This window comes from Ursus americanus, chromosome 1 (assembly GCF_024610735.1).
Source record: "Ursus americanus isolate L20-20 chromosome 1, mUrsAme1.1.p, whole genome shotgun sequence".
Lineage (NCBI taxonomy): Eukaryota > Metazoa > Chordata > Mammalia > Carnivora > Ursidae > Ursus > Ursus americanus.
In genome coordinates this window covers 106,723,621-106,749,146 of record NC_142127.1, presented here as the reverse complement: position 1 = coordinate 106,749,146, position 25,526 = coordinate 106,723,621, and the positions used below count along the sequence as shown (strand labels likewise).

General features: G+C 61.1%; 2 protein-coding genes across 4 annotated transcripts; one reads left to right on the top strand and one right to left on the bottom strand.

Annotated features, from left to right (window-relative positions):
* The first annotated feature begins 548 nt into the window (after positions 1–548).
* On the top strand, positions 549–8,748 carry MAB21L4 (mab-21 like 4). Its single transcript, XM_045795920.2, has 5 exons — positions 549–1,223; positions 3,945–4,170; positions 5,839–5,992; positions 7,009–7,365; positions 8,247–8,748. Exons 1-5 carry the CDS (start codon positions 740–742, stop codon positions 8,337–8,339), a joined length of 1,314 nt encoding a protein of 437 aa, XP_045651876.2. The 5' UTR covers positions 549–739; the 3' UTR covers positions 8,340–8,748.
* A 6,389-nt stretch (positions 8,749–15,137) lies between these two features.
* On the bottom strand, positions 15,138–25,257 carry AGXT (alanine--glyoxylate aminotransferase). Of its 3 annotated transcripts, none has more exons than XM_045795894.2 (11): positions 24,896–25,257; positions 24,603–24,765; positions 23,322–23,386; positions 22,604–22,704; positions 21,253–21,323; positions 20,023–20,107; positions 18,964–19,059; positions 18,273–18,342; positions 16,810–16,905; positions 16,069–16,197; positions 15,138–15,504 (listed from the first exon to the last, which is right to left on the bottom strand). In XM_045795894.2, exons 1-11 carry the CDS (start codon positions 25,124–25,126, stop codon positions 15,397–15,399), a joined length of 1,215 nt encoding a protein of 404 aa, XP_045651850.1. In that variant the 5' UTR covers positions 25,127–25,257; the 3' UTR covers positions 15,138–15,396. The 3 variants fall into 3 exon arrangements, with proteins under 3 accessions (XP_045651850.1, XP_045651851.1, XP_045651848.1); XM_045795895.2 differs by having other exon boundaries at positions 24,603–24,753; XM_045795892.2 differs by having other exon boundaries at positions 24,603–24,795; positions 24,896–25,256.
* Between the last annotated feature and the right edge of the window lie 269 nt (positions 25,258–25,526).

The window sequence follows — 25,526 nt, the reverse complement described above, 5'->3', positions numbered from 1 at the left end:
GCCTGGGGTTGCAGGTTGGAAGTGCAGCACTGAAGGGAGAGGAGGGAAGATTCACATCCGGGCTGCAGACGACCCCCAGTTGGAGGCTCCCCGCCCTCGGCAGGGCACAGGAGCCCGAGGGGAATGTTGAGGTTGCTGTGGGAGCACCCCCCTGCCCCGCCCTGCCCTCCAGGCTCCTCAGAGACAGCAGTGGCGGGGCTTCCACACAGAGGGTCGGGGGAGGCCAGCACCCAGCCTCGCCTTTGTCATCTGAGCAATGGGCCTGCCACGTGTCCCTCCCCCAACCTGGCAGGGAGGCCCTCATGTCACAGAGCCCCTGTGGCCGCTGTACGGGGATGGGGGATGGGGGGCACCGGGACAGCACAGGGGGAGGTGGCCAGGCCCTGGGAGCGGCAGCCGTCTGACTGTGGTGTTTCTCCAGGGCTGTCCTGAGCCTGAGTGTGCCTTGTCCTGAGAGGCGGAGTCAGTGTGACAGAAGGGAGGAGCTGAGGCTGGGTGGTGACCAGGCCCGCCGCCTGCTCAAGGGTGACATTCCTAATTGTCGGTGACTGACTCACCCCCACTTCAGAGGCCGGGGGAGGCTCGCCTATTTAACCCTGTGGCGGCGTTCTGGAATTCTGCTCTGTGGGGAGCCAGGGCGCCACCTGAGGACGGGCTCCTCACCTGGGCGGGTGCTCCCCCTGCACGCAGCCAGCCTCGGCCCGCGCTCCCGTGCTGCCCGTGTGTCCCGGCCCCAGCCATGGCTGTGCGCGTGCCTCTGTGGGACCACTACCTGCAGGCCATCCGCTCGCGGGGGGCGTCCCGGGCGCAGGACTACCAGCGCGCCGAGAACGTGCTGCTCACGGTGCTGGAGCGCGTGCAGGAGCTGGACCCCCGCTTCCTCGTGGACTACTCCCGCCACCTGGAGGCCTTCCAGTTCGCCCTGCGCTCCTCGGAGGACCCTGTGGACATGGAGGTGCCCCTGTGGGTGGACGCCGAGGCCCTCGTGGTTGAAGAGGCGGGGGCCGCCGAGGCGGGGGATGGCCCCCCATCCTGCCGCCTGGGCGTCTCCAGGGAAGGGGCCGGCCTGGAGCGGTGGATGGCCGAGGACGTCTCCAGCGTCTCCTTGGAGGGTAGCGCCAAGTGCTGCAGCCACATTGTGCCCAGCAAGGTCCTGCGTGTCCTCAAGGACCTTCTGGTGGCGGCCATCGTGCACTGCAAGCACCAGAGCCTCATCACGCCAGGTAGCCGCCGAGCGACTGTGGGCGCATGCGTGACAGCAGCACACGTGTGCGTGTGCATGTGTGCACGTGTGTGCGTGTGTGTGCGCACAGACCGCGGTCTCTCAGTGTGTGTGTGTCAGGGCACACATGTGATGGCAGCATGTGCGCGTGTGTGCGTGCTTGTGCGTGTGTGTGCGCACAGACCGCGGTCTCTCAGTGTGTGTGTGTCAGGGCACACATGTGATGGCAGCATGTGCGCGTGTGTGCGTGCACATGCATGTGTGTGTGTCAGGGCACACGAGTTGGGGGTGCTGCTCTGAGGTCCTTTCTAGCTCCAAACACTTCTAAGAAGACAGGTCATGTGTTTCCATGTCACCTGACGGCTTTGGTGGTCACAGTGTCCTGGCTGTTACTTGTAGAACAGCTAGAAAGGACGCCTGCCCGGGCGCTGTTTCCCCGCTGACCTGCTAGATGCAGGTCCCGGCCACAGGTCCGGGCAGGTGGTTCTGTTACCAGTTCCAGTCAGCACGACTGTCCCTACAGACGTCCCTGCGTGCAGCATGTGGTCATGCCGCACTGAGTGGGAAGACTGTGTATGTGTGCGTGTGTGTGTACAGGATTATGGACGCGTGTGTGCACGTGTGTGCACATGACAGCGTGTGTGCATGGGTGTGCATATGTGCACAGTTTTGTTTCAGCGTACGGTCCGGTTGGTACTCTGGGCCCTGAGCAGGCTCTGTGCTGGAGTCTGGCCTCAGTGTCTCCTCCAGGTGCCCTCGTGGTTTGACCCGGGCTGGTGAGCCCCTGGCGGGGGCAGGGCTCCTGACTAGACCACAGATGGTGGGCTTCTCTCCAGGGGGGGCTGCCTGGACCGTGAGAGCACTGGAAAGAGGCGCTGCCCGTGTGGGGCCCAGGACAGCAGGATGTCCTCCTGGGGACCAGAGCAAAGACATAGGGTTGTCCTGGCGGGGAACTGGGGATCAAAACAGAATGTCCTGCCTCCCTTAGGAGGGACAGGCCCACAGTGGCAGCTGGTCCTCATGTCTGCGTGATGCCAGAGCATGGAGATGGTCAGCCCATCTCAGGGACAGTGACCTGCACCTGGCTGCTCAGAGTGGCTCCTGGATGGACTTCCAACACCAAGAGGGGACAACTTCCAGCTCTGACTCCTTCCCAGACCTGCCTGGTGACCTGGAGCCGGTGGGCAACTTCGCGGGGCAGCCAGAGCCTATCATTAAGCACACCCAGTTCCCAGCCCCTTCCACATCTTCTCTGCTCATCTTCCAAACCTCTCAATTACTGCAATTGTGACTCTGTCTCTGTCTCTGCCTCTGTGACCTAACGTGGCCATTTCCACCTATCCCTGTGCCTTGCAGGCCCTGTGCTCCTCCTGGGAGACAGACCCACCTGCCAGGGTGTGCCCAGCCCCAGGCCATTAGGGCGCACTCTGAGCTGCCCCTCTTCACTGTCCCTAGGTCCCCAGTTCCTGGCTGAGAAAGCTCGAGGAGGCTGGGAGCCGCACCCAGGGGGCCGCCTGAGTTGGGCATGCAGGGAAATTCCAGGCGTTGCTTTCTGACACATACCTTAAAAGGGAAGCACCGCAGCTCCAGGTGACAAGGTTCAGGCTGCTCCCACCTGGGGACAAACCGGTGAGACCAGGCTGGGGGCTCAGGCGGGGAGTGGTTGTGACAGGCTGTGGGTGTGGCTGGCTGCCTTCCAAGCCTCCTCCGTGGGCAGAATGTGTGACCAATGGTAGATAAGGAAATGAAGCCACCAACAGTAGCTCAAACCCTGAATTGGGAGGGGCCAGGGATCACTGAACCCCTTTATTCCTTTAACTGATGGGGAAACTGAGGCTCACGGGGGGATGGGACCAGGACCTGCTCTGGGCTAGGTCCCAAGAAGCGGGCCAAGAACTACCCTATAGGAGATTGGGGGGCTGGGTGTGCATAATGGAGGGCCAGGCTCCTTCCTACAGGGCCCCCAGTGCTGGGGATGGGCCAGGGTGGGCCGTGTGTGCGGTGGGACAGTAGGGAAATGCAGCTCCCCTGCTCAGTCCCTGTGGAGACCTTTCTCCAGGGCACCTGCTGGGGACGCCCTTTGGGACATGGCTCCCAGACAGTTGGTCCCTGACCTCTGCCCAGCACCCCCACGGGGCAGCACCCTCGCTGGGCAGTGCTGGGGGAGGGACGGGATGACTGCTCTGACTGCAGTGTTGGCTGGTGTTGGTCAGGGCCAGTGATGTGAGTGTCCCCCACACCGTTCAGTCCCCTTCCTGTCTCTGTGGTATTACTATGTTTTTGGGGGAAGGGACAACCGAAGCGGAAGGCCAGAGTGCTCCAGGTCATGCAGAGTGCCCTTACCACCCAGCTCCCAGCCCCATCACCCTTGGAATGTCCCCTCCTGGGTGGTCTGGGGGCTCTGGTTACGGAAGAGGGCACTGGGCTACGTCTGAGTGGTGAGGGGAGCCGGAAGCATCTTTACTCCACTGTGCCATCTGGCATGTGGTCCTGGGGACCCAGCAGGTGGAGGGGAACCAAGAGGGCAGGCTCACTCACTGTCAGCCTTCGGATCCAGGCGCTCCTGGGTGCTGGGCACCAAGCATGCTCCTCCGACACCAGGCCTTCAGGGCCACGTGTGTTACTCCTGGGCCTTCCGGAGCCTGACCTTCACTTCACCAGCCCCTTCCAAGAGGCGTGAGGGACGGCCTGAGATGGGGATTTCAGGGCACGGTCATTGCAGGTTCTCTGAACGTGGACAGCCTGAGGGAGGAGGAGCTCCATCTGTCCCTGCTGGTGTCCAGTGGCTGGAGAACCGTCCGCTTCAATGTCGTGCCTGTGGTACGGAGACGGCACAGGGTGCCCGCCCTGGAGGGGGCCCAGCTGACGCATGGGTTCCCTGAAGGCAGCCTGAAAAGGGTCATCAATCAGGAGGTGGCCCTGGTACCGGCCGGTGACCAGCACTGGAGGTAGGACACACCTCCTGGGGTCTGCGGGGTCCTGGGGAGATGGCAGGAAGGGGGCTGCCGCCCCACTGTTCCCCGAACTCTGAGCAGGAAGGTCTGTGGGCATGCGCCCTCCCCCCGCAGGCATCCGTACCAGCGATGTCACTGGGATCTCTGGGGGGGGTGGGATGTGGGATCTGGCCAGAATGCTCCCTTCCCACTGCTGGCCTCACCCTCCCTTGGAGCTTGGGGAGGGAGAGCGGTGCCCCCGCCCATGTGAGGAGTGGGCTGGAGCAGGCTGTGAGGGGAGATGAGGAGAAAGTGAGAAATGCAGGAGGCCGCCCCTGACAGGACCCTCATGACCAGCCCGACACCTTTGTTTCAGGTGGGAAAGCAGCAAAGAGGACGCTGACTTGTCCAGGTCATACAGGTTCCTGGAGCAGTCGGGAGGGGTCCCCACACAGTGAGGGTGACCAAAGGAATTTGCTAGCTGCTTCCCAGACAGGATATGGTGTGCCCCCCACCTGTGGGGGTTAGCTGCAGGCCCCCCTCCCCCACCTGTCCCCGGAGCCCCAGCAGCCCACTGTGGTCCCCCAGTCTCCATCCCCTCGGGGAGGGGCTGAGGCCCCTTCCTCACTCACACCTGCAGGGAAAGGAAGACCCTGAGTTGGTGTCTATGAGACGAAAAGAGAGAGTAGGGGGCATGGGGCAGAGGCTGAGCTGCCCTTGAGACCCCAAACCAAGGGCAGGGACTGAGCCCCCTCCGGATCCGACATGGCCTCAACAGCACCGTGCAGGCAGGGTCGCTGTGATCTGACTGGGGTGACCCGTCCTGCCAGCTCCCACACCCAGGGTGGTGCTTCTGGGAACGGGGCACTGGGTTGAAGTAGGGGGGTCGTTCTTATAGGTAATTCTTGGAAGTGGTTGACATTCATCCAGACAGTTACGCCCTCCCGTGGTTTTCTGCCCCCAAGAAAAGGCTCTGCTAAGCGCCTGTGAGCCCCACAGCCCAAGCAGGGCTTCGCCCGGGCTTGTGAGAAGGAAGGGGAGGCCGGACTGAGTGGTCGTGTGTGAGGTCAACAGGGAAGGGTCCTTCCCGCGCCCCTCCATCCAGACTCTGGGTGTGCAGGTGGATGGCCGTCGGTACTGAGACTCCACAGAAAGGGGGGCCCATGGGGCACTGGCCTCAGGCTCCCACCCCTTCGGTGGCTCAGCACACGGTGAGCACTGCGGGTGTGCAGTGCCCCGAGCAGTGCCCCGAGCTCTTGTGTGGCTGCCCGAGGCAGGCTGGACTTCCCGCATCGGGGACGGAGTGTACATGTCAGCCTGAGGACCAGGACTGCTGGTCCACCCTGGGCAGGTCAGAGTGCACCTTCCTGTCCACACAAAAGGGCCAAGACGGCCTGGAGGCTCCCTACACACCTCCTGTTCTGGGGCCTGCGTGTCTCTGTGAAAACTGACCCTTCGCATTTAACTGCCCAACGAGGGCAGACCTGGGAAGCATGGGGAGGGGGTGCTGGGTGCAACCGGCCGGCCCCTGTTGTGGCCCGGACCACGCTGTGGGGCTCCCGGGGAGGCCACAGAAGCTGGCGCTTTCCTTTCTGGGGCTAAGCTGTGGGTGCCGGCTGCCCCTGGACGGCTGGCCGAGACCGCGATGCCGACCGACTGTGGCATGCCTGTCCCGGCTCCCAGGGTCTCCACTGACTACCTGCTCACCAGGCTGCTCAGCGCCCTGGGCTCCTTCCCGGGCCACCGCCTGGACAGCCTCTCCATCCTGGACCGGGTCAACCGCGAGAGCTGGCGCGATGGCGGCCAGAGTCCCGGCCTGACCTTCCGCCACCTAAAGGTGCGCACGGGGGGCTCTTGGGCGCCCTGGCCCCCGGCGGCTTGAGGGTTACTGGCCGGGGCCCCTCTGAGGGGAGGCAGCCCCGTCCTGCAGCTCTTGGCTGCTCACCGGGCTGCTGGGACATGGCTGGCTCCGTGTCCTCCTTGGCTGGTGTGACCGTCAGTTGCTGAGAAGAGCAGGGGAGGGCAGGGGCCAGGGGCAAGGGGAGAGCAAACGGGGTCTCTGCCCGCAGTAAGCGGTGCTGAGGGGGCCGTGGAGTGCCGCTCCATGCCGGAGCTGGGGGTTGAGGGGGCTGACCTGACATGGTAGCATGCCTCTGACTCCCTCCCCACCCCTGGAAGGCCTCCATCCCACCCCTGAGGGGTTCCCAACTTCAGGGGGGGGCCCTTGGGGTCTGGCACACGGTGGCTCCTGGGCCCCACCGTGAGCAAGGGATGATGGTGGCTGGTGGGAGGAGGGTTAGTGAGGGCACAGCGAGGCGGCTGTGTGGCAGGGGAGTGGCCCCTGGCTGGGGGGCTCAGGAACAGGGAGCAGCCAGGAAACTCCATTCTTATGGCTTTTCCACACACTAGGGCCGGGCCAGGACAATGGCCCCAGGTAGGGCTCTTTGGGTGAAGCTGCAGTGCACACGGTAGGAGATCATGGGAGGGGAGTGGGGCATGAGGCAAAGGGCCAGAGGAGGCATAGAAACCTCAGAATCTCCTGAGAGGGGTTCTGGGATGGGAGGCTGGGTGGGGGCAGGGTCCCTCTGGTCTGGACTCAGTGGCAGTGCCTCGGGGAGTCAGGGAGGTGCCAGGATGGAGGCAGCAGGTGGGGAGGAGCTGAGACTCAAGCTGGGACGTCCAGGGGAGGCATGGAGTGTAGGGGAGGGGTGCTGGTGGGACAGGGGTCTTCCAAGGGGGATGGCTTTGAGCAGGGTGATGGGCTGCAGGGGCCAGGCGTGAGGGTGGTGGAAGCCGGGTGGGGCGGGCCGCACTGGGCTGGGCCGGGGGCCTGACCCCACCGTCCTGCCGCAGACAGTGCTGCTGTGGGCCGCAGTGCTCTTCCCGGGGCCGGAGGACTGGGCGGATCTGCAGGGCGCCGTGTACCGGCTGCTGGTGGTGCTGCTCTGCTGTCTGGCCACCAGGAACCTGCCGCACTTCCTCTACCCCGAGTGGAACCTGCTGAAGGGCGCTGGCCTGGACCTCAACGCCCTGTACCAGCGTGTGGAGCGCTTTGCCAGCCAGCCGGAGCCGTCCTTGCGTATCCACGTCACCCACCTGGGCCGCAGCCCCCCGCCGCGCATCGGCAATGGGGTCAAGGCACTCCTGCAGCTGCCCGCCAGCAACCCGGCCTACTGGGCCACCGCCTACTTCGACGTCCTGCTGGACAAGGTGGGCATGGCAGGCTGAGGGGGGTCTCAGTTAGGCCCAGGGTGGCTCGCAGGTGGCGACGGAGCCCCGACCGACTCCCCCAGGGTCAGGAGCTTAGGGAAGGCTGGGCAGGTCGGTCCTCTGGACGGCAAGAGCAGGTCAGGGGAAGGTGGGACATCTGGAGGTCAGATAGGCCACGGGTGCCCCCAGCCCACGAGTGCCCTGGGAAGCCAGAGCAGCAGGTCTGAGCCAGCCTCCGTTACCCGCCAGAACCGCCCCCAAAGCACACACGACAAGGGCTCAAACCCCACCTGCCTACCCTGGGACCCCGTTCCTCATGAAGGGGTGTGGCTGTCCCTGGGCCTCACAGGGACAGTTTCCTGCTGCATCCCTGGACTCAGGAGTCCCATGCCATGTCCTTGGGAGTCTGCATTCTGTGGCCTGTTCAGGGATTGCCTGGCTGCTCTGTAGCCCCTCCTTGAGCCCCCAAGGTTCTGCCAGCTCTGCTAAGCCCTTCCCTCCCCTGCTCCCACAGATCCCACTCCTGCTCCTTTCCCCCAGGGTCAACTCCCACCTCACCTGAAAAGCCAACACGGTCTCCTTCCAGGGCACATGGGGGTTGGGGTATGAAAGCAAGAGAGGTGGTGCATACTCAGCCTTCCCTAAGCACCTGGTGGGGCCTCCTCTATGTCCGGCCCATGTGGGGAGGACACCTGCAAGTGAAGAAGGGCCCCTGGAGGAGAGGGCTCTGGGTGGGTCCACATTTGGGGAGGACTGTGTAGGCAGAGACCCAGAGGCAGGAAGTGCTGGTGGTCAAGGAGCATGTGTTATCCCACACTGTGTCCAGGGCCCTGTGATGGGCCCCCAGACAGCTCCGTGACCCCTCTGAGCCCCATCTGCAGTTCCAGGTCTTCAACATCCAGGACAAGGATCGGATCTCAGCCATGCAGAACATCTTCCGGAAGACCGAGACTCTGGACAGCGAGGGATGCTGAGCCTCCTCCCCCCGACTCAGTCTTTACCGCCCACGGCCTGGCTACAAGGCCCCACAGAGGATCCCAGGCCAGAAGAGAATGGGCTTCATCTTGAGGCAGGTGGTGGGTGGTAGAGATGTCCACAGGGACCACCTCAGACTGTCCGGGGATGGCCTCATGGGAGTCTGAGAATGCTGGGCAGTGGGCCTCCAGGAGCACCTGCCCGATCCCCCAAGGGCCTGGGATGAAGGTGCCTTGCGTTTCATAAGATGCGTGTCGATCCGTTCTGTGTGATGTCATCAGACTCTCAAAACCAAGCGTCTGCATGAGACCTGGAGCTCAACAGCTTGTCCCCACCTGTGTCACATGCTACTCTGTGGTGATGAAATACTATATATCTGATCTTGAATAAATCAACACACTGGTTATACGCAGTGGGGATGGTACCTACCACCTTCTGTATGTCTACGTGGAGAGTATTTCCCCGGGAAACACAGAAGTAAAAGAAGCTAGTGTGCACACAGACCATGTCCATTTTCTCCATTCCCCACAAATGACCACCCCCTTCCCCAAGTGTCCCCACCTTGTAGCTCATGAAGGAAACCGAAGCTGACAGAGGGGACCACCTGCAGCGCCTTCTGCCAACCGGTGCCGGTCCTGTCGCGGTGGTGCCCCCTCTCCTGTGTAAGGTGGTGTCTGCTGGCATCTGACGCCACCCCCTCCATCTGTCCTCACTGCTCCATTTCCCCGCTCCACATTCTCTCAGCAGCCTGTGACGGCCGGCCCGCAGCCCCTTCCCACTGAGCTCTCAGGTGAGAGGCCCAGGGACCTTCGTGTGGCCTGGCCTAGCAGACATGTTCTACACTCCACCCTCTTTGCCTGTCGGTGACGTTCATGCCTCAGCTTCTGACCTGCAGCCCACACGCTGGCTCCTGGGAGGGGCCTGCAACCCCAAGGCAAGTGCGCGTAGCAGCATCTTCCCCAACCTCCTCAAAGTTTCCTACGGCCCTAGGCCAGAATAGCCACACACGGAGGAGAGGAAAAGCAAGGTCCTTTGAAGGCTGTGGCATTCAGGGCCTGAGCTGACACAAAATGCCATTAGAGTGGGGGCTTGCAGAACACAGAACCTTGGTCCAATTTGATTCACCGTAGGTACAAAGTGTCCAGACCCACCCTATGACCATTTCCTCAGTGTCTGAGTATGTATCAGAATGTCTGTTCTCAGCAGGAGTAAGAGCCTCAATGGTGGGAAAGGCCAAGGGGAAGACTTCAAAAGCACGTCTATTCTCATGGCCAAAATAGTCTAGCAAAACACAGTGTATCCCAGGGGCAATAACAGAACTTAGCTTCACCCTGAAAGACCCTAGTTCACCAGTACGAACTTAGCAAAAAGCAGATGAATCAAAAATGAGATACTTCGGTATAACCCTGCAAAAGACGCGGAATATCTATATGAGGAGAGGTACAAAGCTCCGATGAGCAACATGAAAGAGGCACGTACATGGATAGTCCACGTTCAATGTGGACCCAACATTGTCAAGATGTCGGCCCTCCCCAGCTTGATCTCTATGCTCAATGCAATCCCAGTCCTAGCAAGTTATTTTGTGGGTGTTGACAAACTGATTCTAAAGTTATAGAGACAAAAGTCTCTCAGAATAGCCAACGTGATGCTGAAGGAGGAGAACCAAGTTGGAGGACTGACAGTACCCGACTTCAAGACTTCCTCCAGTCATAGCGATAGTGTCCTATTGGTAAAACGACAAATAGATCCGTGGAATTGAATACAGAGCCCAGAAATAGACCCTCAAATATAAACACTGATCTTTGACAAAGGAGCAAAGGCAACACAATGGAGCAAAGATAGTCTTTGCAACAAATGGCGCTGGAACAACAGGACACACGCAAAACGGTGAATCTAGGCACAGACCTTACACCCTTCTCAAAGATTAACCGAAAATGGATCATGGACCTAAATGTAAGGCAAAAACTATAAAACTCCTGGAAGATAACATAGGAGACCTAGATGACGTTGGGTGTGGTGATGACGTTTTAGCTACGACAGCAAAGGCAAGATCTATGGGAGAAAGAATCAGTCAGCTGAACTTCATTGGAATTAAAATCACCTGCCCTCCGAAAGATGCTGTCGAGAGAATACGACAAGCCACAGATTGGGAGAAAATATTTGCAAAAGACACATCTGACAAATGATTGTTATCCAGAATATATATTTAAGAAAAAACACCTTAAAACACAGGAAAGCACACAACCTGATTAAAACGTGGGCCAATGACCTTAGCACGCACCTCCCCGAAGAACATAGACGGGGAAGGAACAGGTGAAAGATGCGCCACGTTCTATGTCGTCGGGACACGCAAACGAAAACGGCACCGAGAAACCTCTACACGCGGAGAACGACCGACGGCTGGAGCGCTGGCGACATCAAATGCTGGCGAGGATGTGAAGCAGCAGGAACTCTCGTTCGTTGCGCGGAGGAACGCAAAACGGCAGGTACTCGGAAGACAGTCTGACGGTCTCTCACAAGACTAAACACACCCTCACCGTCCGATCCAGCAACTGCGTTCCTCGGTATTTACGCGGAGGAGCTGGAAACTCGTGTTTGCACAGAAGCTGTAACGAACATTTATAGCGGCGATTCCAATAATCCCTCAAACTTGGAAGCAGCTAAGATGCCTCCAGTAGGTGAACGGACAAACGAACTGTCCATCCGGACACTGGGATGTTCCTCAGCGGTAAAAAGAAATGTGCTGTCGACCCATGAAAAGACATGGAGGTACTTCAATGCTTACTACCAAGGAACGAAGTCAGTTTGAGAAGTCTACATTCTGTAGAACTCCAACCCTGACGTTCTGGAAAAGACGAAATTACAGAGACAGCGGAAAGATCAGTGGTTGCCAGGGGTGAGGAGGGAGGGTGGGAGGGGTGAACCAGTGATGCACGGAGGGCTGTTAGGGCAGAGAAAATACTCTGTACGATACACTGATGGATACATGTCATTACACATCTGTCCAAACCCGCAGAGTGCATGGCACCAAGAGTGAGCCCTAACGTGAACGGTGGACTTGGGGTGAAGATGATGGGGCCATGTGCGTTCATCCATCATAGCATGTACCGTCTGCTGACGGACGTTGGTCACGGGGGAGCCTGTGCATGTGTGGGGCCGGGGGTTTTTGGGAGATCTCCGTGCCTTCCTCTCAGTCTTGCTATGTATCTAACACTGCCTCCCAAAATAAAGTCTTTAAAAAATAAAATACATTTACAATGTTTTAAGTCAATGGGATCTTGGTGAACGACAGCAGATCCCATAAACTGAACCAAGTTGTAGCCTGTAACCAAAATACTCTACTGGGTGTCGCAGATTTAGTGGAAGAGGATGGCACAGGCCGTGGATGGTGCTACGTGGCCGCTGATCTGTGGAATGCACGCCTTCCAAGCCCCACGGGAGACGGAGTTAGAAACAGTTGTGTTCATTTGGAAGAGGCAGCCACGTGAGGTCACGGTCTTGCCAGGCGGAGGCTGGCCTGCCCGCTCCGTGTCACACTATATGCCTCATGGGCCTTCATCACCACACGGGCTCACAGTATGGATGACATCGTGCTTGTCAGACCCGAGGAGCATTGCCTGGCAAGTGCTTTGGTCGCCTCATAAGACACTTTTATTCCGGAGGGTGGGAGACCTGTGTTACAGTCTCAGGGTCTGTGTCACAGCTGAAGGTATGAGAGGCTCGGTGGCCCGGGTATGCCAAAATACGGCTTCTGGGGAACGGCAGGAGTTTTCATGCCGGGCCCCACGTACCGTGGTGAGCAAGGACAGTGGCAGGTGGGCCGCACTGGCTTTTATAGATTGCGCGCACCTCCCCTGGAATGTCCGCGGATTGGGTGACTCCGAGGCTGTTTGCTGAGCGGGGCCGGGGTGCGGGCGGGTTCTTTTGCAGGGTTCATGCTACAATACGAGCGTGGCTCTGAGGGTACCCCGGGAGAACGGGACAGCACAGAGCATCTCTGAAACTTGACATGTGCGTCTGCGCCATCGACAGCGGAGAACCACTCACCTTTCAGAACGTAGCATCTGTCATGCAAGTGGGCCGCAGTGGGGAAGGGGTCCCTGGTCATGGGACCCCAGGTGGCTACGGGACCTGAGCTGCCCATCACGAGCCAAGTGGTACAGAGGGGCCTCACTGGTGCAGCGAGGCAGGAAAAATAAGTAAAAGGCGTGAATATTGGAAAAGAAGTGAGGGTGTCATATTCATAGACAAATTGCTTATCTACATAGAAAATCCAAAGGGACCCACAAAGAAACGACTAGACTTTGTGAATTTGGCAAGGTTAGAAGACAGGTTTAAAGAGAAAAGTCAACTCTACTTGTATACATTAAGAATAAACAATTGGAAATAAAAGTTTTAAAATACCATTTGCGATCGGGTCAAACCGTCCAACGCCCAGCAATACATGTAATGAAAGGTATGTAAGTCCTCTGCGCTAAAACATTGCTGAGTGTGATTTAAAAGACCCACGTAATGTTCATGAAACGCAATTTATATTTTGATGATTTCCATTAACCTTAGCTTGATGCATGGATTGATTGCAATTCCTATCAAAATTACGACAAGCTGTCCCGAAGAGACAGAAGATGATTCTAAATTGATGTGGAAATTCAAGGGATCTAGGATAGGAAAAACAATCTTTAAAAGGGAGAACAGAACAGCCAGCCCCTGCACGACTTGCTTTCAAGACTCACCACGAAGCAGTCTGGGCCTGGGCAGAGGCAGTGCCCTGGGAGGGAGAGGCCAGGGCGGGCCTGCAAGGACGATCAAGGGCCAAGGGCCCACGGCTGTCAGGTGGGCTCAGGTAAGTCTGTTTAGCGAACGTTGCTAGAACACTTAGCTGTCAGTGTGGACAAAAGCAAACCTGCCAGTTTTCCACCTCACGCACGAAATTAATATAAAGTGCGTCCTGCACCTCAACACAAAAGCTGACACCATGAAGTTTCCGGAAGAAAACATAGGAAGAACCTCCACATCATGAGCATTGTCCTGCGAGGTTACTGACGGCACAGACCACGAGGGCTGACACGTAACTGGGAGCTCACAAAGGGAGAAGACCTGCCCTTTGGAAGTCACGATCAAGAAAATGAGTAGGTAAGCTGGGCGGTAGGGGAAATACTCACCACACACCCACAGTACCCGGAACTTATAAAATAATGACCATAAAGTAACAATAAAAGATGAAAATCAAATAATATGAGCAAAATACTTGAGCCGACAAGTCAGAAAAGAAGATCTACAGATGGCCAGTCCACACCCGAAAAGATGGTCCATGTCATGAGTCATCAGAGAAATGCAAATTGAAACCGGATCAGATACGATTTCACCCCCACTGGAAAAGAAGACAGCACCAGATATCGGCGGGGACGTGGGGCAGCTGGGGCTCGCGGACGCGTCCGGTGAGGACGTCAAGTGTTAGGAGCCCTTGGGAGTTTTGTGGCATCTTCCAGAGCTAGAGCTGTACCTACCGTAGGCCCCAGGACGCCCCGGAGCAGTGCGCTTGTGTGAGAACGGTCATCACAACCTTCTTCACAAGAGCCCCAGAGGTCCGTTAAAGCGGGTGATAAACAGTGGAACAGGAGACAAGTTCCCAGGACCAGCAAGGGAGACAAAGCCTGTCCCCGTGTACTGCAGCAACACTCATGACTGTCAGGGCTCCAAGCGAAAGCGGCAGACACAGGAGAGCATTATGGTGTGATTCCGTCGCTATGATGCGTGAACACCTGTGGGGCTGGCCTGCAGGGAGCCAATCCGACAGGGCGGGGGGGGGGGGGGGGGAGGGGCGTTGGCCGGGGACCTGAACTGGCTTCTCATCTCTGTGTCTGCTCAGGGAAGAGCCAGTCCGGACACAGCTGCCGTCAGGCGGGAGGCGGCCCACGGGCCCCTGTCCGGTCTTCTCTGGAAGAGCGGCCCTCCGCCCACCTTGCACTTGTGGATTTCTGACCCTTGGGCTGGCTCAGCCCCTGCGCGCATCTCTCCTGGTGGCCGTAAGCACGTGGGGTGCACATGGGGCGCACCGCGTCCCGTCGGCTCAGGCCCTCCCCCAGTGCACACACCTGTGCCTGGACGGCACCTGCATGCGTGACGGGGGCCGAGCCAGACCAACCCGGGCCTGCACAAAGACATGGGGCACACTGGGCTGTGGGCATCCACCTCAGCCTTATGGAGGCCCTGCCTGGCCCCCTCCTGGGGCTCTCAGGATCGGGAAGGACCTGGAGTGTGTCTGTGGCTGTGATTGAGTTGATCTGACGCTGGCACATTCTGAAACTTCTGGGAAGGAGGAGCGAGGGAGCCTGGCACAGGCAGAAATCCCAAGTGAGGGGGCAGTTAAGGGACAGAGGGTCAGGTCAGCCAAGCGGAGAAGGGGAGGGGCTGAGGCCCGAGGGCCACCCTTGGCTGTCCTTCTGAGGCCCCCAGGCGTTCAGCACCTGCGCTGGCCCGCGCACGTGTGCGGTGACCTTTAGCCATCCCGGCTCCAGTCCTGGCTGTGTGCCTGGGGCATGTTGGTGTCTTAGCACCCGTCACAAGTCAGCCCTGCAGGTCGTGGGGGATGCCCTGGAGGCGTGTGTGCAGGTGTTCTTTACAGGTGTGAGATCTGGGGCCAAGGTGTACAGCGACGGGGCCCCCATACGCCTACCTTCCAGCCCCTGGGGGCCCCAGGCAAGGATCTGCCCCCAAGCAATCCCCCAACCAAGGTGCCACCGGGGGCGGTGGCGCCTCCTTGCGACGTTTCTGCAGCCCGCCCTACACACAATGAGGACGGATGACCAAGGATTCTTTATTGAGCATTCCCGTCAGGCCAGGGACCCGTGGGGGCTGCAGCTCATTTGGGAGGTGCGGTGGGTCCTGAGCCCACACGGTCCATTTCCAGGAGCTGCCACTCAAAGAGGAGAAGGACCTCCTGGGGCTGGGCAGCTGCCAGCCTTGCCCCTCCTGCGTGTCTCCCCCCTAGCGCCTGACAGTGTTTGCTCCTGGCCCCCGCCCGGCCCTCTGGGAGAGTGGCCACAGGCAGCCGGGTCAGAGCTTGTTACGGGGACAGTGCTGCAAGGCCTCCTGCAGGGCGTGGATCACCCTGTCCACGTTCTCCTGGGTGGCGTTGCAGCCCAGCAGGCCGATCCGAAGCACCTGCCGGGGGTGGGGGGTGGTACCGTGCAGTTGTCAGCCCAGCCCTGAACGTGGTCTGGGCAGAGCAGTGGGCTCCTCCAGTGTGAGCCCCACCCCTGGTCACACGGAGCCCCCCACCCGGATGAGGCAGAGCTGGTCCTCTTTCCTCTGCACACACACAGCTCAAGAAGGGAGGCCAGGGTGACGGTCAGTCAACGAGCACTCAGAATCGCCTGCTCGGCGGCCACAGTCAGACCCAGGCATGGCACCTCCAGCCTGGTCTGCCCACTCACAGGGCAGGAAGGACATTCTGGGTGGAATCGGAGGTGCTGCAGCCCACATCGTCACCCGCTGGGGTGAAAGGGGGCAGGAACATCCCCTTTGCCCAGACCCCCCAGCACAAACCCCTGGGTTCGGAGCGGGATGTCCCCATCTGGATGCCCCTGCTGTCCTAGGGACCTGATGACCGCTGACCTTGGCCAGGGCCTGACGCACACGGTGCTCTGCATGGAGGTGAATGTAGCTTCTGTGGAAGGTGTGGCCGGCCCTGGCCCTGGCCACGCCGAGCAGCAGCTGTCCCCTTACCTTCCCCACGGAGGGCCCAAGGCCGCCCGTGATCTCGATGTCAAAATGGTCCATGACGTAGTTGACGATGTCTCTCCAGTTGTAGCCAGCAGGCGCGGTCACTGTGGTGACAGTGGGCAGCCGGATTGCCTGGAGGACAAGCCAGACTCAGCCACCTTCACAATGGCGTGTGGCCAACACTAGCTGATCCGGCCTGGCCAGCCCTGGTCTCAGGCTCCAGAGGGGCGGGCAGAGACGGGGGGGGGGGGGAGGGTGTGGGCAGGGAGTGGGGGAGAAGGAGTCCAAGGACAGTGAGGTCACCACCTCCCCAGCGGCCCATGTGCACTGGGTGTGTCCGTGTGTCTGTTCCCTGGGGCAGGTCACACCCTCTCTGGGGCTAAGGAGCTTCTGTTTCACGCCGAAACTTGGGCTGACTGGCTGGTTCAGGGGACCCTCCCATCCTCCACCCCTGGCTGGCTGGACTGCCAGGGCTCTGGAGGCCGATGGGCGTCTTCCAGCTCAGAGATCACCCATATGTACTTTAAGCAGGGAGCCTTTGGGGGAGAGTGGGGGCGTCAAACTAAGTGTCCAAAGATCCAGAGGTCAGGGAGCTATGACCGTGACAATGACCGCCTGGGTGACCACAGGACCCTGTGCGCATTCAGAGGGGCCCGGGCAGAAGCTCTCCCCTCCCCCACATGCTCTTCCTCCCCTCTCCACCCCACCTCCCACCCTTTGCCCTCCGCCCTCTGCTGTCCTTACCGGATCCTTCACGAAGAGCTGCAGACCCAGCCCCCGCAGGCGCTCATGCAGGTACGCCGTGGCCTCCCGGTGCTGCCGCCAGCTGTTCTCCAGGCCCTGCGCGGGCAGAGGGCACCCAGGGGGTGGGACAGGGGAGGGCAGGGTGGGATGCCTCGTTCGGGGGTGAGACAGGGAGAAACTGGCTCTCACCCGAAGTGGGGGGGCAGCTTCAGACCATAGAGGGGCTCCTGGTTCCTCTCCTGGCCTGGACTCTGATCCCCATAGAGATCCCCTGAGTCCCCAGTTCGGGGCCCTGGCTCTTCCCTAGCAACCAGACCTGGAGCCGCCTCAGGGCAGTGGAAGTAGTCTGGGTCTGGGGGGGTAGATGGGAGGCCCAGCCAGTGGATAGAGCCTTGTGCCCCTGGAGAATGTGAGTTGGGAGCCCCTTGCTGTGGGTTCGGAAGTGGCCATGGGGAAGGAAGGGGCTTCTGAGCTACCCGCTGTCTCCTGTCCCAGCACATGGGCCCCCACAATCCCTATTCCATGGGCCTCACCCTCTCTCAGCCACACCCCCCCATAGCACATGGCCAGCCTGGGTGCTGGTGACACTTCAGCTCCCCCCGGCCCAGCCCTGGGGTGGCAGCTCTATGAGCAGTCTTCAAAGGGCAAACGGAGCGGGCACAGCACCGCAGCCTGAGGGGAGGCCGGCCACAGCTCAGGTGCTCTTCCCGGACTCTGGGCTGGTGGCTGGCAGTGGCCCCTGGGAGACATCGGGATGGGAAAGAGCTCTGTGCTGGGGGCAGTGTCCCCTGTCCTGGGTCCTACAGAGCCAACACGTCCGGGGCCACGCCTGGCCCCCTGTGTCCTGAGAGTGTGGTCACTGCACCGGACAAAGACGCCCCCCTGGTCACACCCGCCTGTCTCTGCTTGGCTCCTTCCCTACGCTGGGAGCTGGCACTGGCTGTAGGACAGTGCCAAGCCTGCTGGAGTCGGTCCCCTTGACACTCAGGACCACCAGCCAGTCCCTCAAACCCCCTCACGCTCAGCTGAGCCCTCGCGGAGCCCCTCACTAAGCAGCCCAGGGGTCAGACGGTGGTCCGCACCTGCCCCATCACCACATTCGACCCCAGAGCTCTGTCCTCCTCGGCCCTCTCGGCTTGCAGCCGGCCTTCCCAGCCCTCCCCTGTGCCGCTACGTGGAGCTGCCCCTCTCTGGCTCGGCCACTGTCCCGCGAGGCTCCTCTCTCCGCCGCACCACACACTCAATGCTCCCTTGTCTGCAGGCCAGGCCCACCGGGCAAACCAGCCAGCAGTTAGAATCCCTCGCATCTGTTTCCTCGGAAGGGCTTGAGGGAGTCCGGAGAAGGGCCTCCCGGAGGCAGCGGGCCTCAGCGCAGGGGCTCCTGGGAGCTGCTGCCCCTGGGGTCCCGCCCCTGCCAAGACCAGGCTCCTGCTCCATGCTGCTCTCGGCCCCGCCCCCCTCACCTGTTCCGCTATGAGGGCCAGGCTCTCTCTCAGGCTGTACAGGCTGATGACCGGGGTGGTGTGATGGTATCTGGAAGACAGGAGGGGGCTTGGTCCAGCCTCACTGGGCAGGGGACAGGCTAGACTCTCTGACAACAGGTCTAGCCCACTTCCCGGGGGCAGCTGTCCAATTCTGTGCATGACAGACTCCGAGCTAGAGAAAGCTGGGTCTGGGGAGAGAGAGGACACTGGCCAGATCGCCTAGGGCAGGCTCCCCCTCCACCTGGCCTCTCTTAGCCCTAATAGCCCCAAGAAGCCACTCTTCCTGCTGAGTAGGGCACAGCTCCTGGCGCCCCTCAGCCCCGCGTGCATCCTAAGGGATCTTGGTTGTAGCTAAAAGCCCTTCACAAGGGGCCTCTGGCTCGGCTCCTCTTTTTGAGAGGTGGGTAAACTGAGACCCAGGAGTGGGAAGATGTGGCTGGGCCAGGTCCAAAGTGCCCCGAGATGCACAGGGGCTCTGAGAGGAGAGGGCCTGGTGGAAGGCGGGGGGGGGGGGGGCAGGGGGCATGCTGCCGGGGGCGTCACTAGCGTGACCCTGGTGAATCCCGGGGCTCCAGCTGGGGTGTGTGCTTAGCCCCCTGTGTGTACAACTGGTGAGAGGCTGGGGGTGGTGAGAGGTCAGCAGACACGGCCCCGGCCCCGCGGTCCTCACATCCTGGGTTGGTCGTCGCAGCCCCAGATGTTGGCCAGCCACTTCATGTCCAGGTAGAAGGAGACGGGCTTCGTCTTCCGGCCGTAGATCTTATTTCTGGGAAGGAAGGGCCAGCCTGAGTGCCTGCCTGTCTGGCTGGGGCGCCTGGGGCAGTCCCATCAGGCTCTCCTGTTTCGCAGAGGGGAGCCAGAGGGGCAGGACCCCAGGACCCCTGTGGTTGTGCTCGGGCCCAGGCAGGTCGTGGGCCTCCCCAGCCCCTGCATCTTCCTGGGCCGGGCTCAGCTGGGGACCTCGGCTCGTCTGCTCTCAGGCCCCAGGACATGCAGCCGGCGTTGGAGCTCTGCATCCATCTATTGTCCAGATGGTTGTGAAGAGACAGGCCGCTACCTGAGCTCCGAGCTCCGTACTCAGAGCCAGCTGCCTCCTCGGCCCTCCCACAGGCAGCTCAGACCTCCCACACCCACGTGCACCCCGACCGCATCCAAGATTGTCTCTGCGCTGGTAAACGGCCCAGTGCTGCCGGTGGTATCATCTGCTGGGGCCGATCCCCCATCCCAGCCTGGCCTGGCTCAGGGTCTGGACACTAGGGATGTGGGGGACACTGGGGCTGCTGGACAAAGCTGGTCCATGCCCACCCCATGAAGCAGTTTATGCATCAGCTCCTGGGTGCTGAGCCGGGGGTGGGGGCATGGGGACAGCCACGGAACCCCCAGTCCTTGGCTTGAAGCTAGTGAACTTTCAGAATGCCAGGCCCTGCATCCTCACACACAAGCCCAGCCTCCATGAGGAGACTCTCCTGGGGGGCCGCTAGCCTCATACACATGGCCCTCACTGTGCCCCGGCTACCCCCGCCCTGTGACCTCAGAGCTTCAGTACCCTGTCCAGGGCGGGCACCTGTCCAGGGCAGGCACCTGTCCAGGGTGGGTGGTGAGCAGTCCAGGGGTGTGTCCGAGCACGGCCCAAGGAGCCCCTCCCTCCCTTGCTCTGACCTTCCCTCCTCAGGGGCCATCGGCCTCACTGCCCATCCAGCCCCAGGTCGGAAGCCCTGGGGTCACTCACTTGGCCTTGTCACTGAAGGAGATGAGTGAAGTCCCTGGAGGCGAGTTCAGGACTTTCTGGGAGCCCGAGTACAAGACGTCAATGCCTGTGGAGAGGAGGGGCGCGTGCTCCTGGGGGGGCCCAACTCCACCCAGGGCGGGATCGTGGCAGGTGCCGTCTGAAGCAAGGTGGACGGTCTTGTCAGACTCAGTCCTTGACCTCTTCGACCTGACGCTGTGTCCGGGGAGATTGGGTTCAATTGCAGGCCACCTGCTTGCGGTCGGTTGGGTGTGAAGGAGCCCACGCAGGTGGCGTCGGGGTGAGTGGGCGTGTGGTATGGCAGCGGATACAGGGGGAAACGGAGGTTTTCTTGCACATCTTGAAGTGAGAGCCCACAGACTTCCGCGGAAACCGGGGGTTTATGCCAGAGGCCACAGCGATGCGCAGCCGTAAATCCAGGGCCACAGCCGCCTGCGGCAGGGACCGTCATCTACTAACGTGCACCAAAGGCTTATGCGACAAGAATGCTCTCTACGGTTTATTCCTGAAAGCGCAAACCTGGGAAGAGCCCAAGTGTCCGCCGCCAGGGGAGGCGTGAGCTGTGGTTCGTCCGGTGATCAGAGGACACTGACGGACGGACAGCGTGGCTGAAGCTGGCCGCCCCGCACTTCGTCCCCAGGGGCCCCTCCCCGGGCCCCCTGTCTGAGGGTCAGCGCAGAAATCTCCCCCTTGCCTGCACGCAGCTCCCTCATGGGAGGGTTCCGGGAGACGCGCGCCCGACCAAGCTGGGTGGGAGGCTGTGGACGGGCACCACCCATGCGGGTTCAGACTTTCCTCTGTGAGGATACGCTGGGCCTGGAAGGCTTCTTGGGGCTGGCCTGCAAGGTGACTCTGCAAACAGTGCTCACTGCCTGTGACAGACTGAGGGGTGCCGGCCGAGGGGAGACTGAAGCCCAGCCTGATAGACAGGGGCCCTGGCACTTCTCCCACCCACGCCTGAGGGGCTCTGAGCGCCTCTCCAGAGGCTGGAGGAGCTTCTCCCTCCCACTCGCTCCCACATCAGGGACTGACAACCCCGTGGAAACACAGGGGGATCAGTTAGTTCAAGGACCCTGTCCTGCCTCGGGGAGGAGATGAAGTTCCCCTGGAGCCCTAATCCAATGTGTGGGCTGGTGGTGAGCTTGCAGGCACTGCCAGCTGGAACCTTCCCTCCGAGGCCCCCAGCGGCGGGGCAACAGGGGCTTGCCTTACCCTGCTGGTCCATGTAGATGGGGGTTCCGCCCAGGGACGCCACCGAGTCCACCAGGAGCAGGCACTTGTACCTGGGGGTGCAGGGCAGTTGAGTGAAGCATGGGAGGTTTTGGACTCTTTGGGGTCTCGGGAGGGGCCTCAAGAACCTCCAGAAGGCCATCAGGGAGGCTTGGGAGCCCTCTGCCTCCCCCAGGGTACATCCTGGATGCCCAGACCCCCGGGACCAGCTCTGCGTGGGAACTAGGGTGAGCAGAGGGGCAGAGCAGGTGTCCATGCAGGGACCTCAGGGAGAGTGGCGGACCCGGAGGGCCTGCACACAGGGTCCCCCCACACCGGTGTGCGTGAGGGCCCTCCCTGCCGGTCTGTGGTCCTGGGGGCCGGCTGGGGCTCTGAGCAGGGCCCAGGGACCAGAGCACACGAGGCTGGGCCTTCCTTCTGCCGGCAGCGTGCTGGCAGCATACCCAGAGCCCGGGGAGGACAGAGTCCAGAAACAGCCCGAGCTGAAAGCTTTGACTCTCCTCCACCTCCATGATTTCTTAGAAATTAGGTTAGGGGGAAAAAAAATGGCACAGGGCCACCCGGCTGGCTCAGTTGGTAGAGCGTCTGACTCTTGATCTCAGAGTCGTGAGTTTGAGCCCCACGTAGGTCATAGAGGTTACTTAAATAAATTTTTTTAAAGGCATAAAGCCTATCCCACGCTGGGCACAGAGGGGGGCAAGCGGATGCCCTGAGGGTCATAGTCCAGGCTTGGTTTACTAGACAAGACCCCAGGGGATGCAGTGTCCTGGCTGGTGTGGTGCCAGGCAGGCCCCTGTCCCCCAGGGTGGATGGCAGCCCAGCTGGGGTGATCCTGCCTGGCTGGGGAGAGCTTCTCTCCTTCCATCCTGTGGTCAACCCTCCAGAGCAGGACTGCTGGTCACAGGAGGGAAGCCCACCTGACTGCACCCAAGGCCCTGCCCATCCCATGCAGGGGTGGGGAGGCTGGAGGAGGGTAGTGGAGGTACGAGGCTGCTCTGGGGCTCTTGGATCTCAGCACAAGGTGGCGGCAGGCCCCAGCAGCTCCTGGGACCCGGATTGCAGGGTCAGCATCAAGCCCTTCCCAGCCATGGGGACTGGAGGACAGAGGGCACACCTGGCTCCAAGCACCTGATCCTGCTCCCAGGTGGGCAGAGGACCCCGGACATGCCTCATACTGTGTGACAGAGGCTGGGGGAGGGTAGAGGGTCAGGATGGGAGCTGGGTCTCGCCTGCTGCCTCCCAGACTGGAGGGATCCACCAGCAGCCCCCAGGCCCAGCCAGACTGAGATGTGCTTGGCTCCACCCCCAGCGCTGCCGCCTTGGACGGGCTCACCTGTGGCAGAGTGCCCCATAACCGTCGAGGGGTTGCAGCACGCCGCTGGATGACTCCCCCTGGGTCAGGAACAGCAGCACTGGCTTGTGCTGGGCCAGGCCCTGGGTGGGACAGATGTGACAGCCATGGGTAGAGCGAGTGGGCTCTGACTCCCTCTGGGCCCAGAAACTTTTCCTGGGGAGGACAGGGCAGGATCTGCCCCCCCAAACCCTCCTTTCCTCCCCGCGGATGGTAGAGATCTGGGCAGCGGAAACGAGCCTCATCCCGTCTGTGAGTGTGCTGAGCCAGCATCTGGGCTCTGAGAGGTGGGCTTGTCCAGGAAGAGAAGGACTTTCTTCCAGACACTGAGGAGGAATGGCACCAGCCTCCCACCTTGTCCTGTTGGGGCCATGGTGCGGTCAGCGGAGCCCCCAGGGTCTTGGCTGGTTGGGATGGACCCTTCCTGACAGGGCATCCTGAGTATCAGGGCATGTCCTGCTCCCCACATCCTGCCTTCAGCCCCTCTTGCCCAGCCCACAGGACTGGGCTCCTGACTCAGTTTCCCTGCCGGGCATATCCCTCCCTATCAGGCTTTCCACTGGCTCCCAGGTATTGGAATCTCCTGTGCCTGGTCACCTGGTGCTGGGAAGAGCTGAGGGTCAGCCGCCAGCCCCAGTCTCCCAGCCCGGAGCCCCCTCAGCTGGCTGCCCCCCCCCAGGGCCGATGAGCCCCGCCCTACCTCTTCCACGTCCTGCAGTGTGTAGTGGCCTCCGGGGTCCTTGATCATTGGGTGCACTCGGGCTCCTGGTGGCAGGGGCAGAGTGAGTGGTGAGCGCCCTCCACCCCAATGTCGGAGACGGGTTCTGTGCTGAGCAGGCAGACCCTGTGAGGGCAGGTGCCCGCCCACCCCAGCCGGAAGAAGCCGGAGGGAAGAGGAAGGTGGGGTGTGCTCCGTGAGGCTGCTCTCTGTGCGCTGAGGTTTCTGGGGTGCTTGGGATGAGAACGCTCAGCTGCACTGGCCCTTCCTGGGGCGAGCCTCCCTGAGCCCAGACAGGCTCCTCACCCAGGAAGTGAGCAGGCATTTGCACAAGGCCGAGTGGACCCGTGCCGTCCTAGCAACATGCCGTGACTGAGCGGAGGAGGAATGGGCAAGTGGAGGTTCCAGGAAGGCAGGCCCCTGCTCCCTCTCTTGGACCCCCACACCCATCCCCAGCAGCCCCCTGCAGAGCCGACTCCCAGAGCCATATGTAGGAGGGAGGCGGCCCCAGGACCACCCAAGCCCCAAGGGTGACCCCAAGGCCAGGGTGAGGGCTGGGGGAAGAGCTTCTGGAGTCCCCAGCCTCTGCCCTGACACCATCTCCCTTGGAAAACCGGTGTGTGGACTCAAGGGGACCAGGTGAGAGTTGGAGGTTGTCCATTAACCGGGACTGAGTGCGGCCATGTGTGGAGCTGACCATGCAGGAGCTGCGAGATGTTTCCAAATGCCGAGATCAATCATTAAACCCACCGCACGCTCCTGCTTTTGGTTCTTGTCTCTCTGCAGGAAAGTTTACTCTGACAGTGAGAACCTTGTCTGTACCTCTGTATCTTGCAGCTCCAGAAAGAGGGCTGCTTCTGAGATCCTGGGAGGGCATCTCAGCCTCTGAAACCCTGTCCTGTCGCAGGGCAGGGGTGATGCTGGGGGCCCCAGGAGAGCTGCAGGGGCTCTGGGGTTTGTGCTGAAATTGGCAGGCTCCCCGCAGCGCTGTCTCCCCACGTTCTCCAGAAACCCCTGTCCTCAAGCTCCGGGAGCCGGGGAGGTGGGGGTCTCTCAAGCACCCCGATGTCTGCTTGGAGAAGGCAGCCGCTGGCCCGGCGGGGAGGTGGAGGCACGAAGGGGGGTGGGCACGCCTGGGGAGGGGCCGCGAGGGCGACCTGGGGCGTGGGGGTGGGTCTGCTGGCTTCACCTGGGCGGGAGGCAGGAAGCTGTGGGGAAGGGTGAAGCGAGCGCCCACACCCCACCCTCTGCCCCGTGTCTTACCGATGCGCTCCCCGATGTCCGCGGCCCGCTGCCCCCAGACGCCGTTGACTCCGACCAGGAAGGAGTCCCCTGGCTCCAGGATGTTGAAGAGGGCGGCCTCCAGGGCGCAGTGCCCCGAGCCACTGATGGCCAGCGTGAGGGCGTTCTCGGTCTGGAACACATACTGGATGCCTTGCTTGATCTCATCCATAATCTGGGGGCCGTGGGCACGCGGGTCAGGCCCCGCTCCCGCTGCCCTCTCCCAGCTGAGGAGGAGGCTCAGGGGACCCACTGCCGCCCCCTGGACGGCCTACCTGGAACATCTCCTTGTGCATGTGTCCGATCATCTGCAACCCGCCAGCCGCCAGGACGCGCGGAGCTAGGTTCGAAGGGCCGGGCCCCAGCAGAAGCCGGTTAGGGATGGACAGGGGCTTGAGCAGGGCCTTTGGGGGGGCCACCAGCAGCTGGTGGGAGGCCATGGTCCGCACCCAACCTGCCGCCTGGGGCCCCAGGGCCGCACTGGCCCTGGCCAGCGCTCGGAACATTTCCCAGGGGGCCTTGTGCTGGCGTCCAGAGGCAAGGCCGGTCGATGGGCTCCTGCTACACCCTTGGCCTTTTGTTGTTTCCCGTTGTGACCTGACCCCTTACTGACGCTTCTCCTGCATGTCAGGGCCTAACAGCCAGGGTGTTGAACCCTTGCTGGGGGGAGGAGCCTCCAGAGTCCACTCAATGAAAAACAGAGCTTGGCACATTGTCCTCTGCCCTCCCACCCTTCCCGGCTCCTCTCAGCTGTCAAGTGCCCAGCCCCAGTCAAATGGATCCTGCCAGGCTCAGGGGGGCCCCAAAGTTTTTCTTTTTCTTTTTTTTTTTTTTTTAAAGATTTTATTTATTTATTTGACAGAGATAGAGACAGCCAGCGAGAGAGGGAACACAAGCAGGGGGAGC

Excerpts from the sequence above, each read along its gene's own strand:
- MAB21L4 (XM_045795920.2), top strand. The coding sequence starts at position 740 with ATGGCTGTGCGCGTGCCTCTGTGGGACCACTACCTGCAGGCCATCCGC. Across the intron at positions 4,171-5,838 it reads GCCGGTGACCAGCACTGGAG|GGTCTCCACTGACTACCTGC; the intron begins GTAGGACACACC and ends CCCGGCTCCCAG. Across the intron at positions 5,993-7,008 it reads TGACCTTCCGCCACCTAAAG|ACAGTGCTGCTGTGGGCCGC; the intron begins GTGCGCACGGGG and ends GTCCTGCCGCAG.
- AGXT (XM_045795892.2), bottom strand. The coding sequence starts at position 25,126 with ATGTTCCGAGCGCTGGCCAGGGCCAGTGCGGCCCTGGGGCCCCAGGCG. Across the intron at positions 18,343-18,963 it reads TGCGACGACCAACCCAGGAT|ATACCATCACACCACCCCGG; the intron begins GTGAGGACCGCG and ends CCTGTCTTCCAG. Across the intron at positions 16,906-18,272 it reads TGGCCCTCATAGCGGAACAG|GGCCTGGAGAACAGCTGGCG; the intron begins GTGAGGGGGGCG and ends CTGCCCGCGCAG.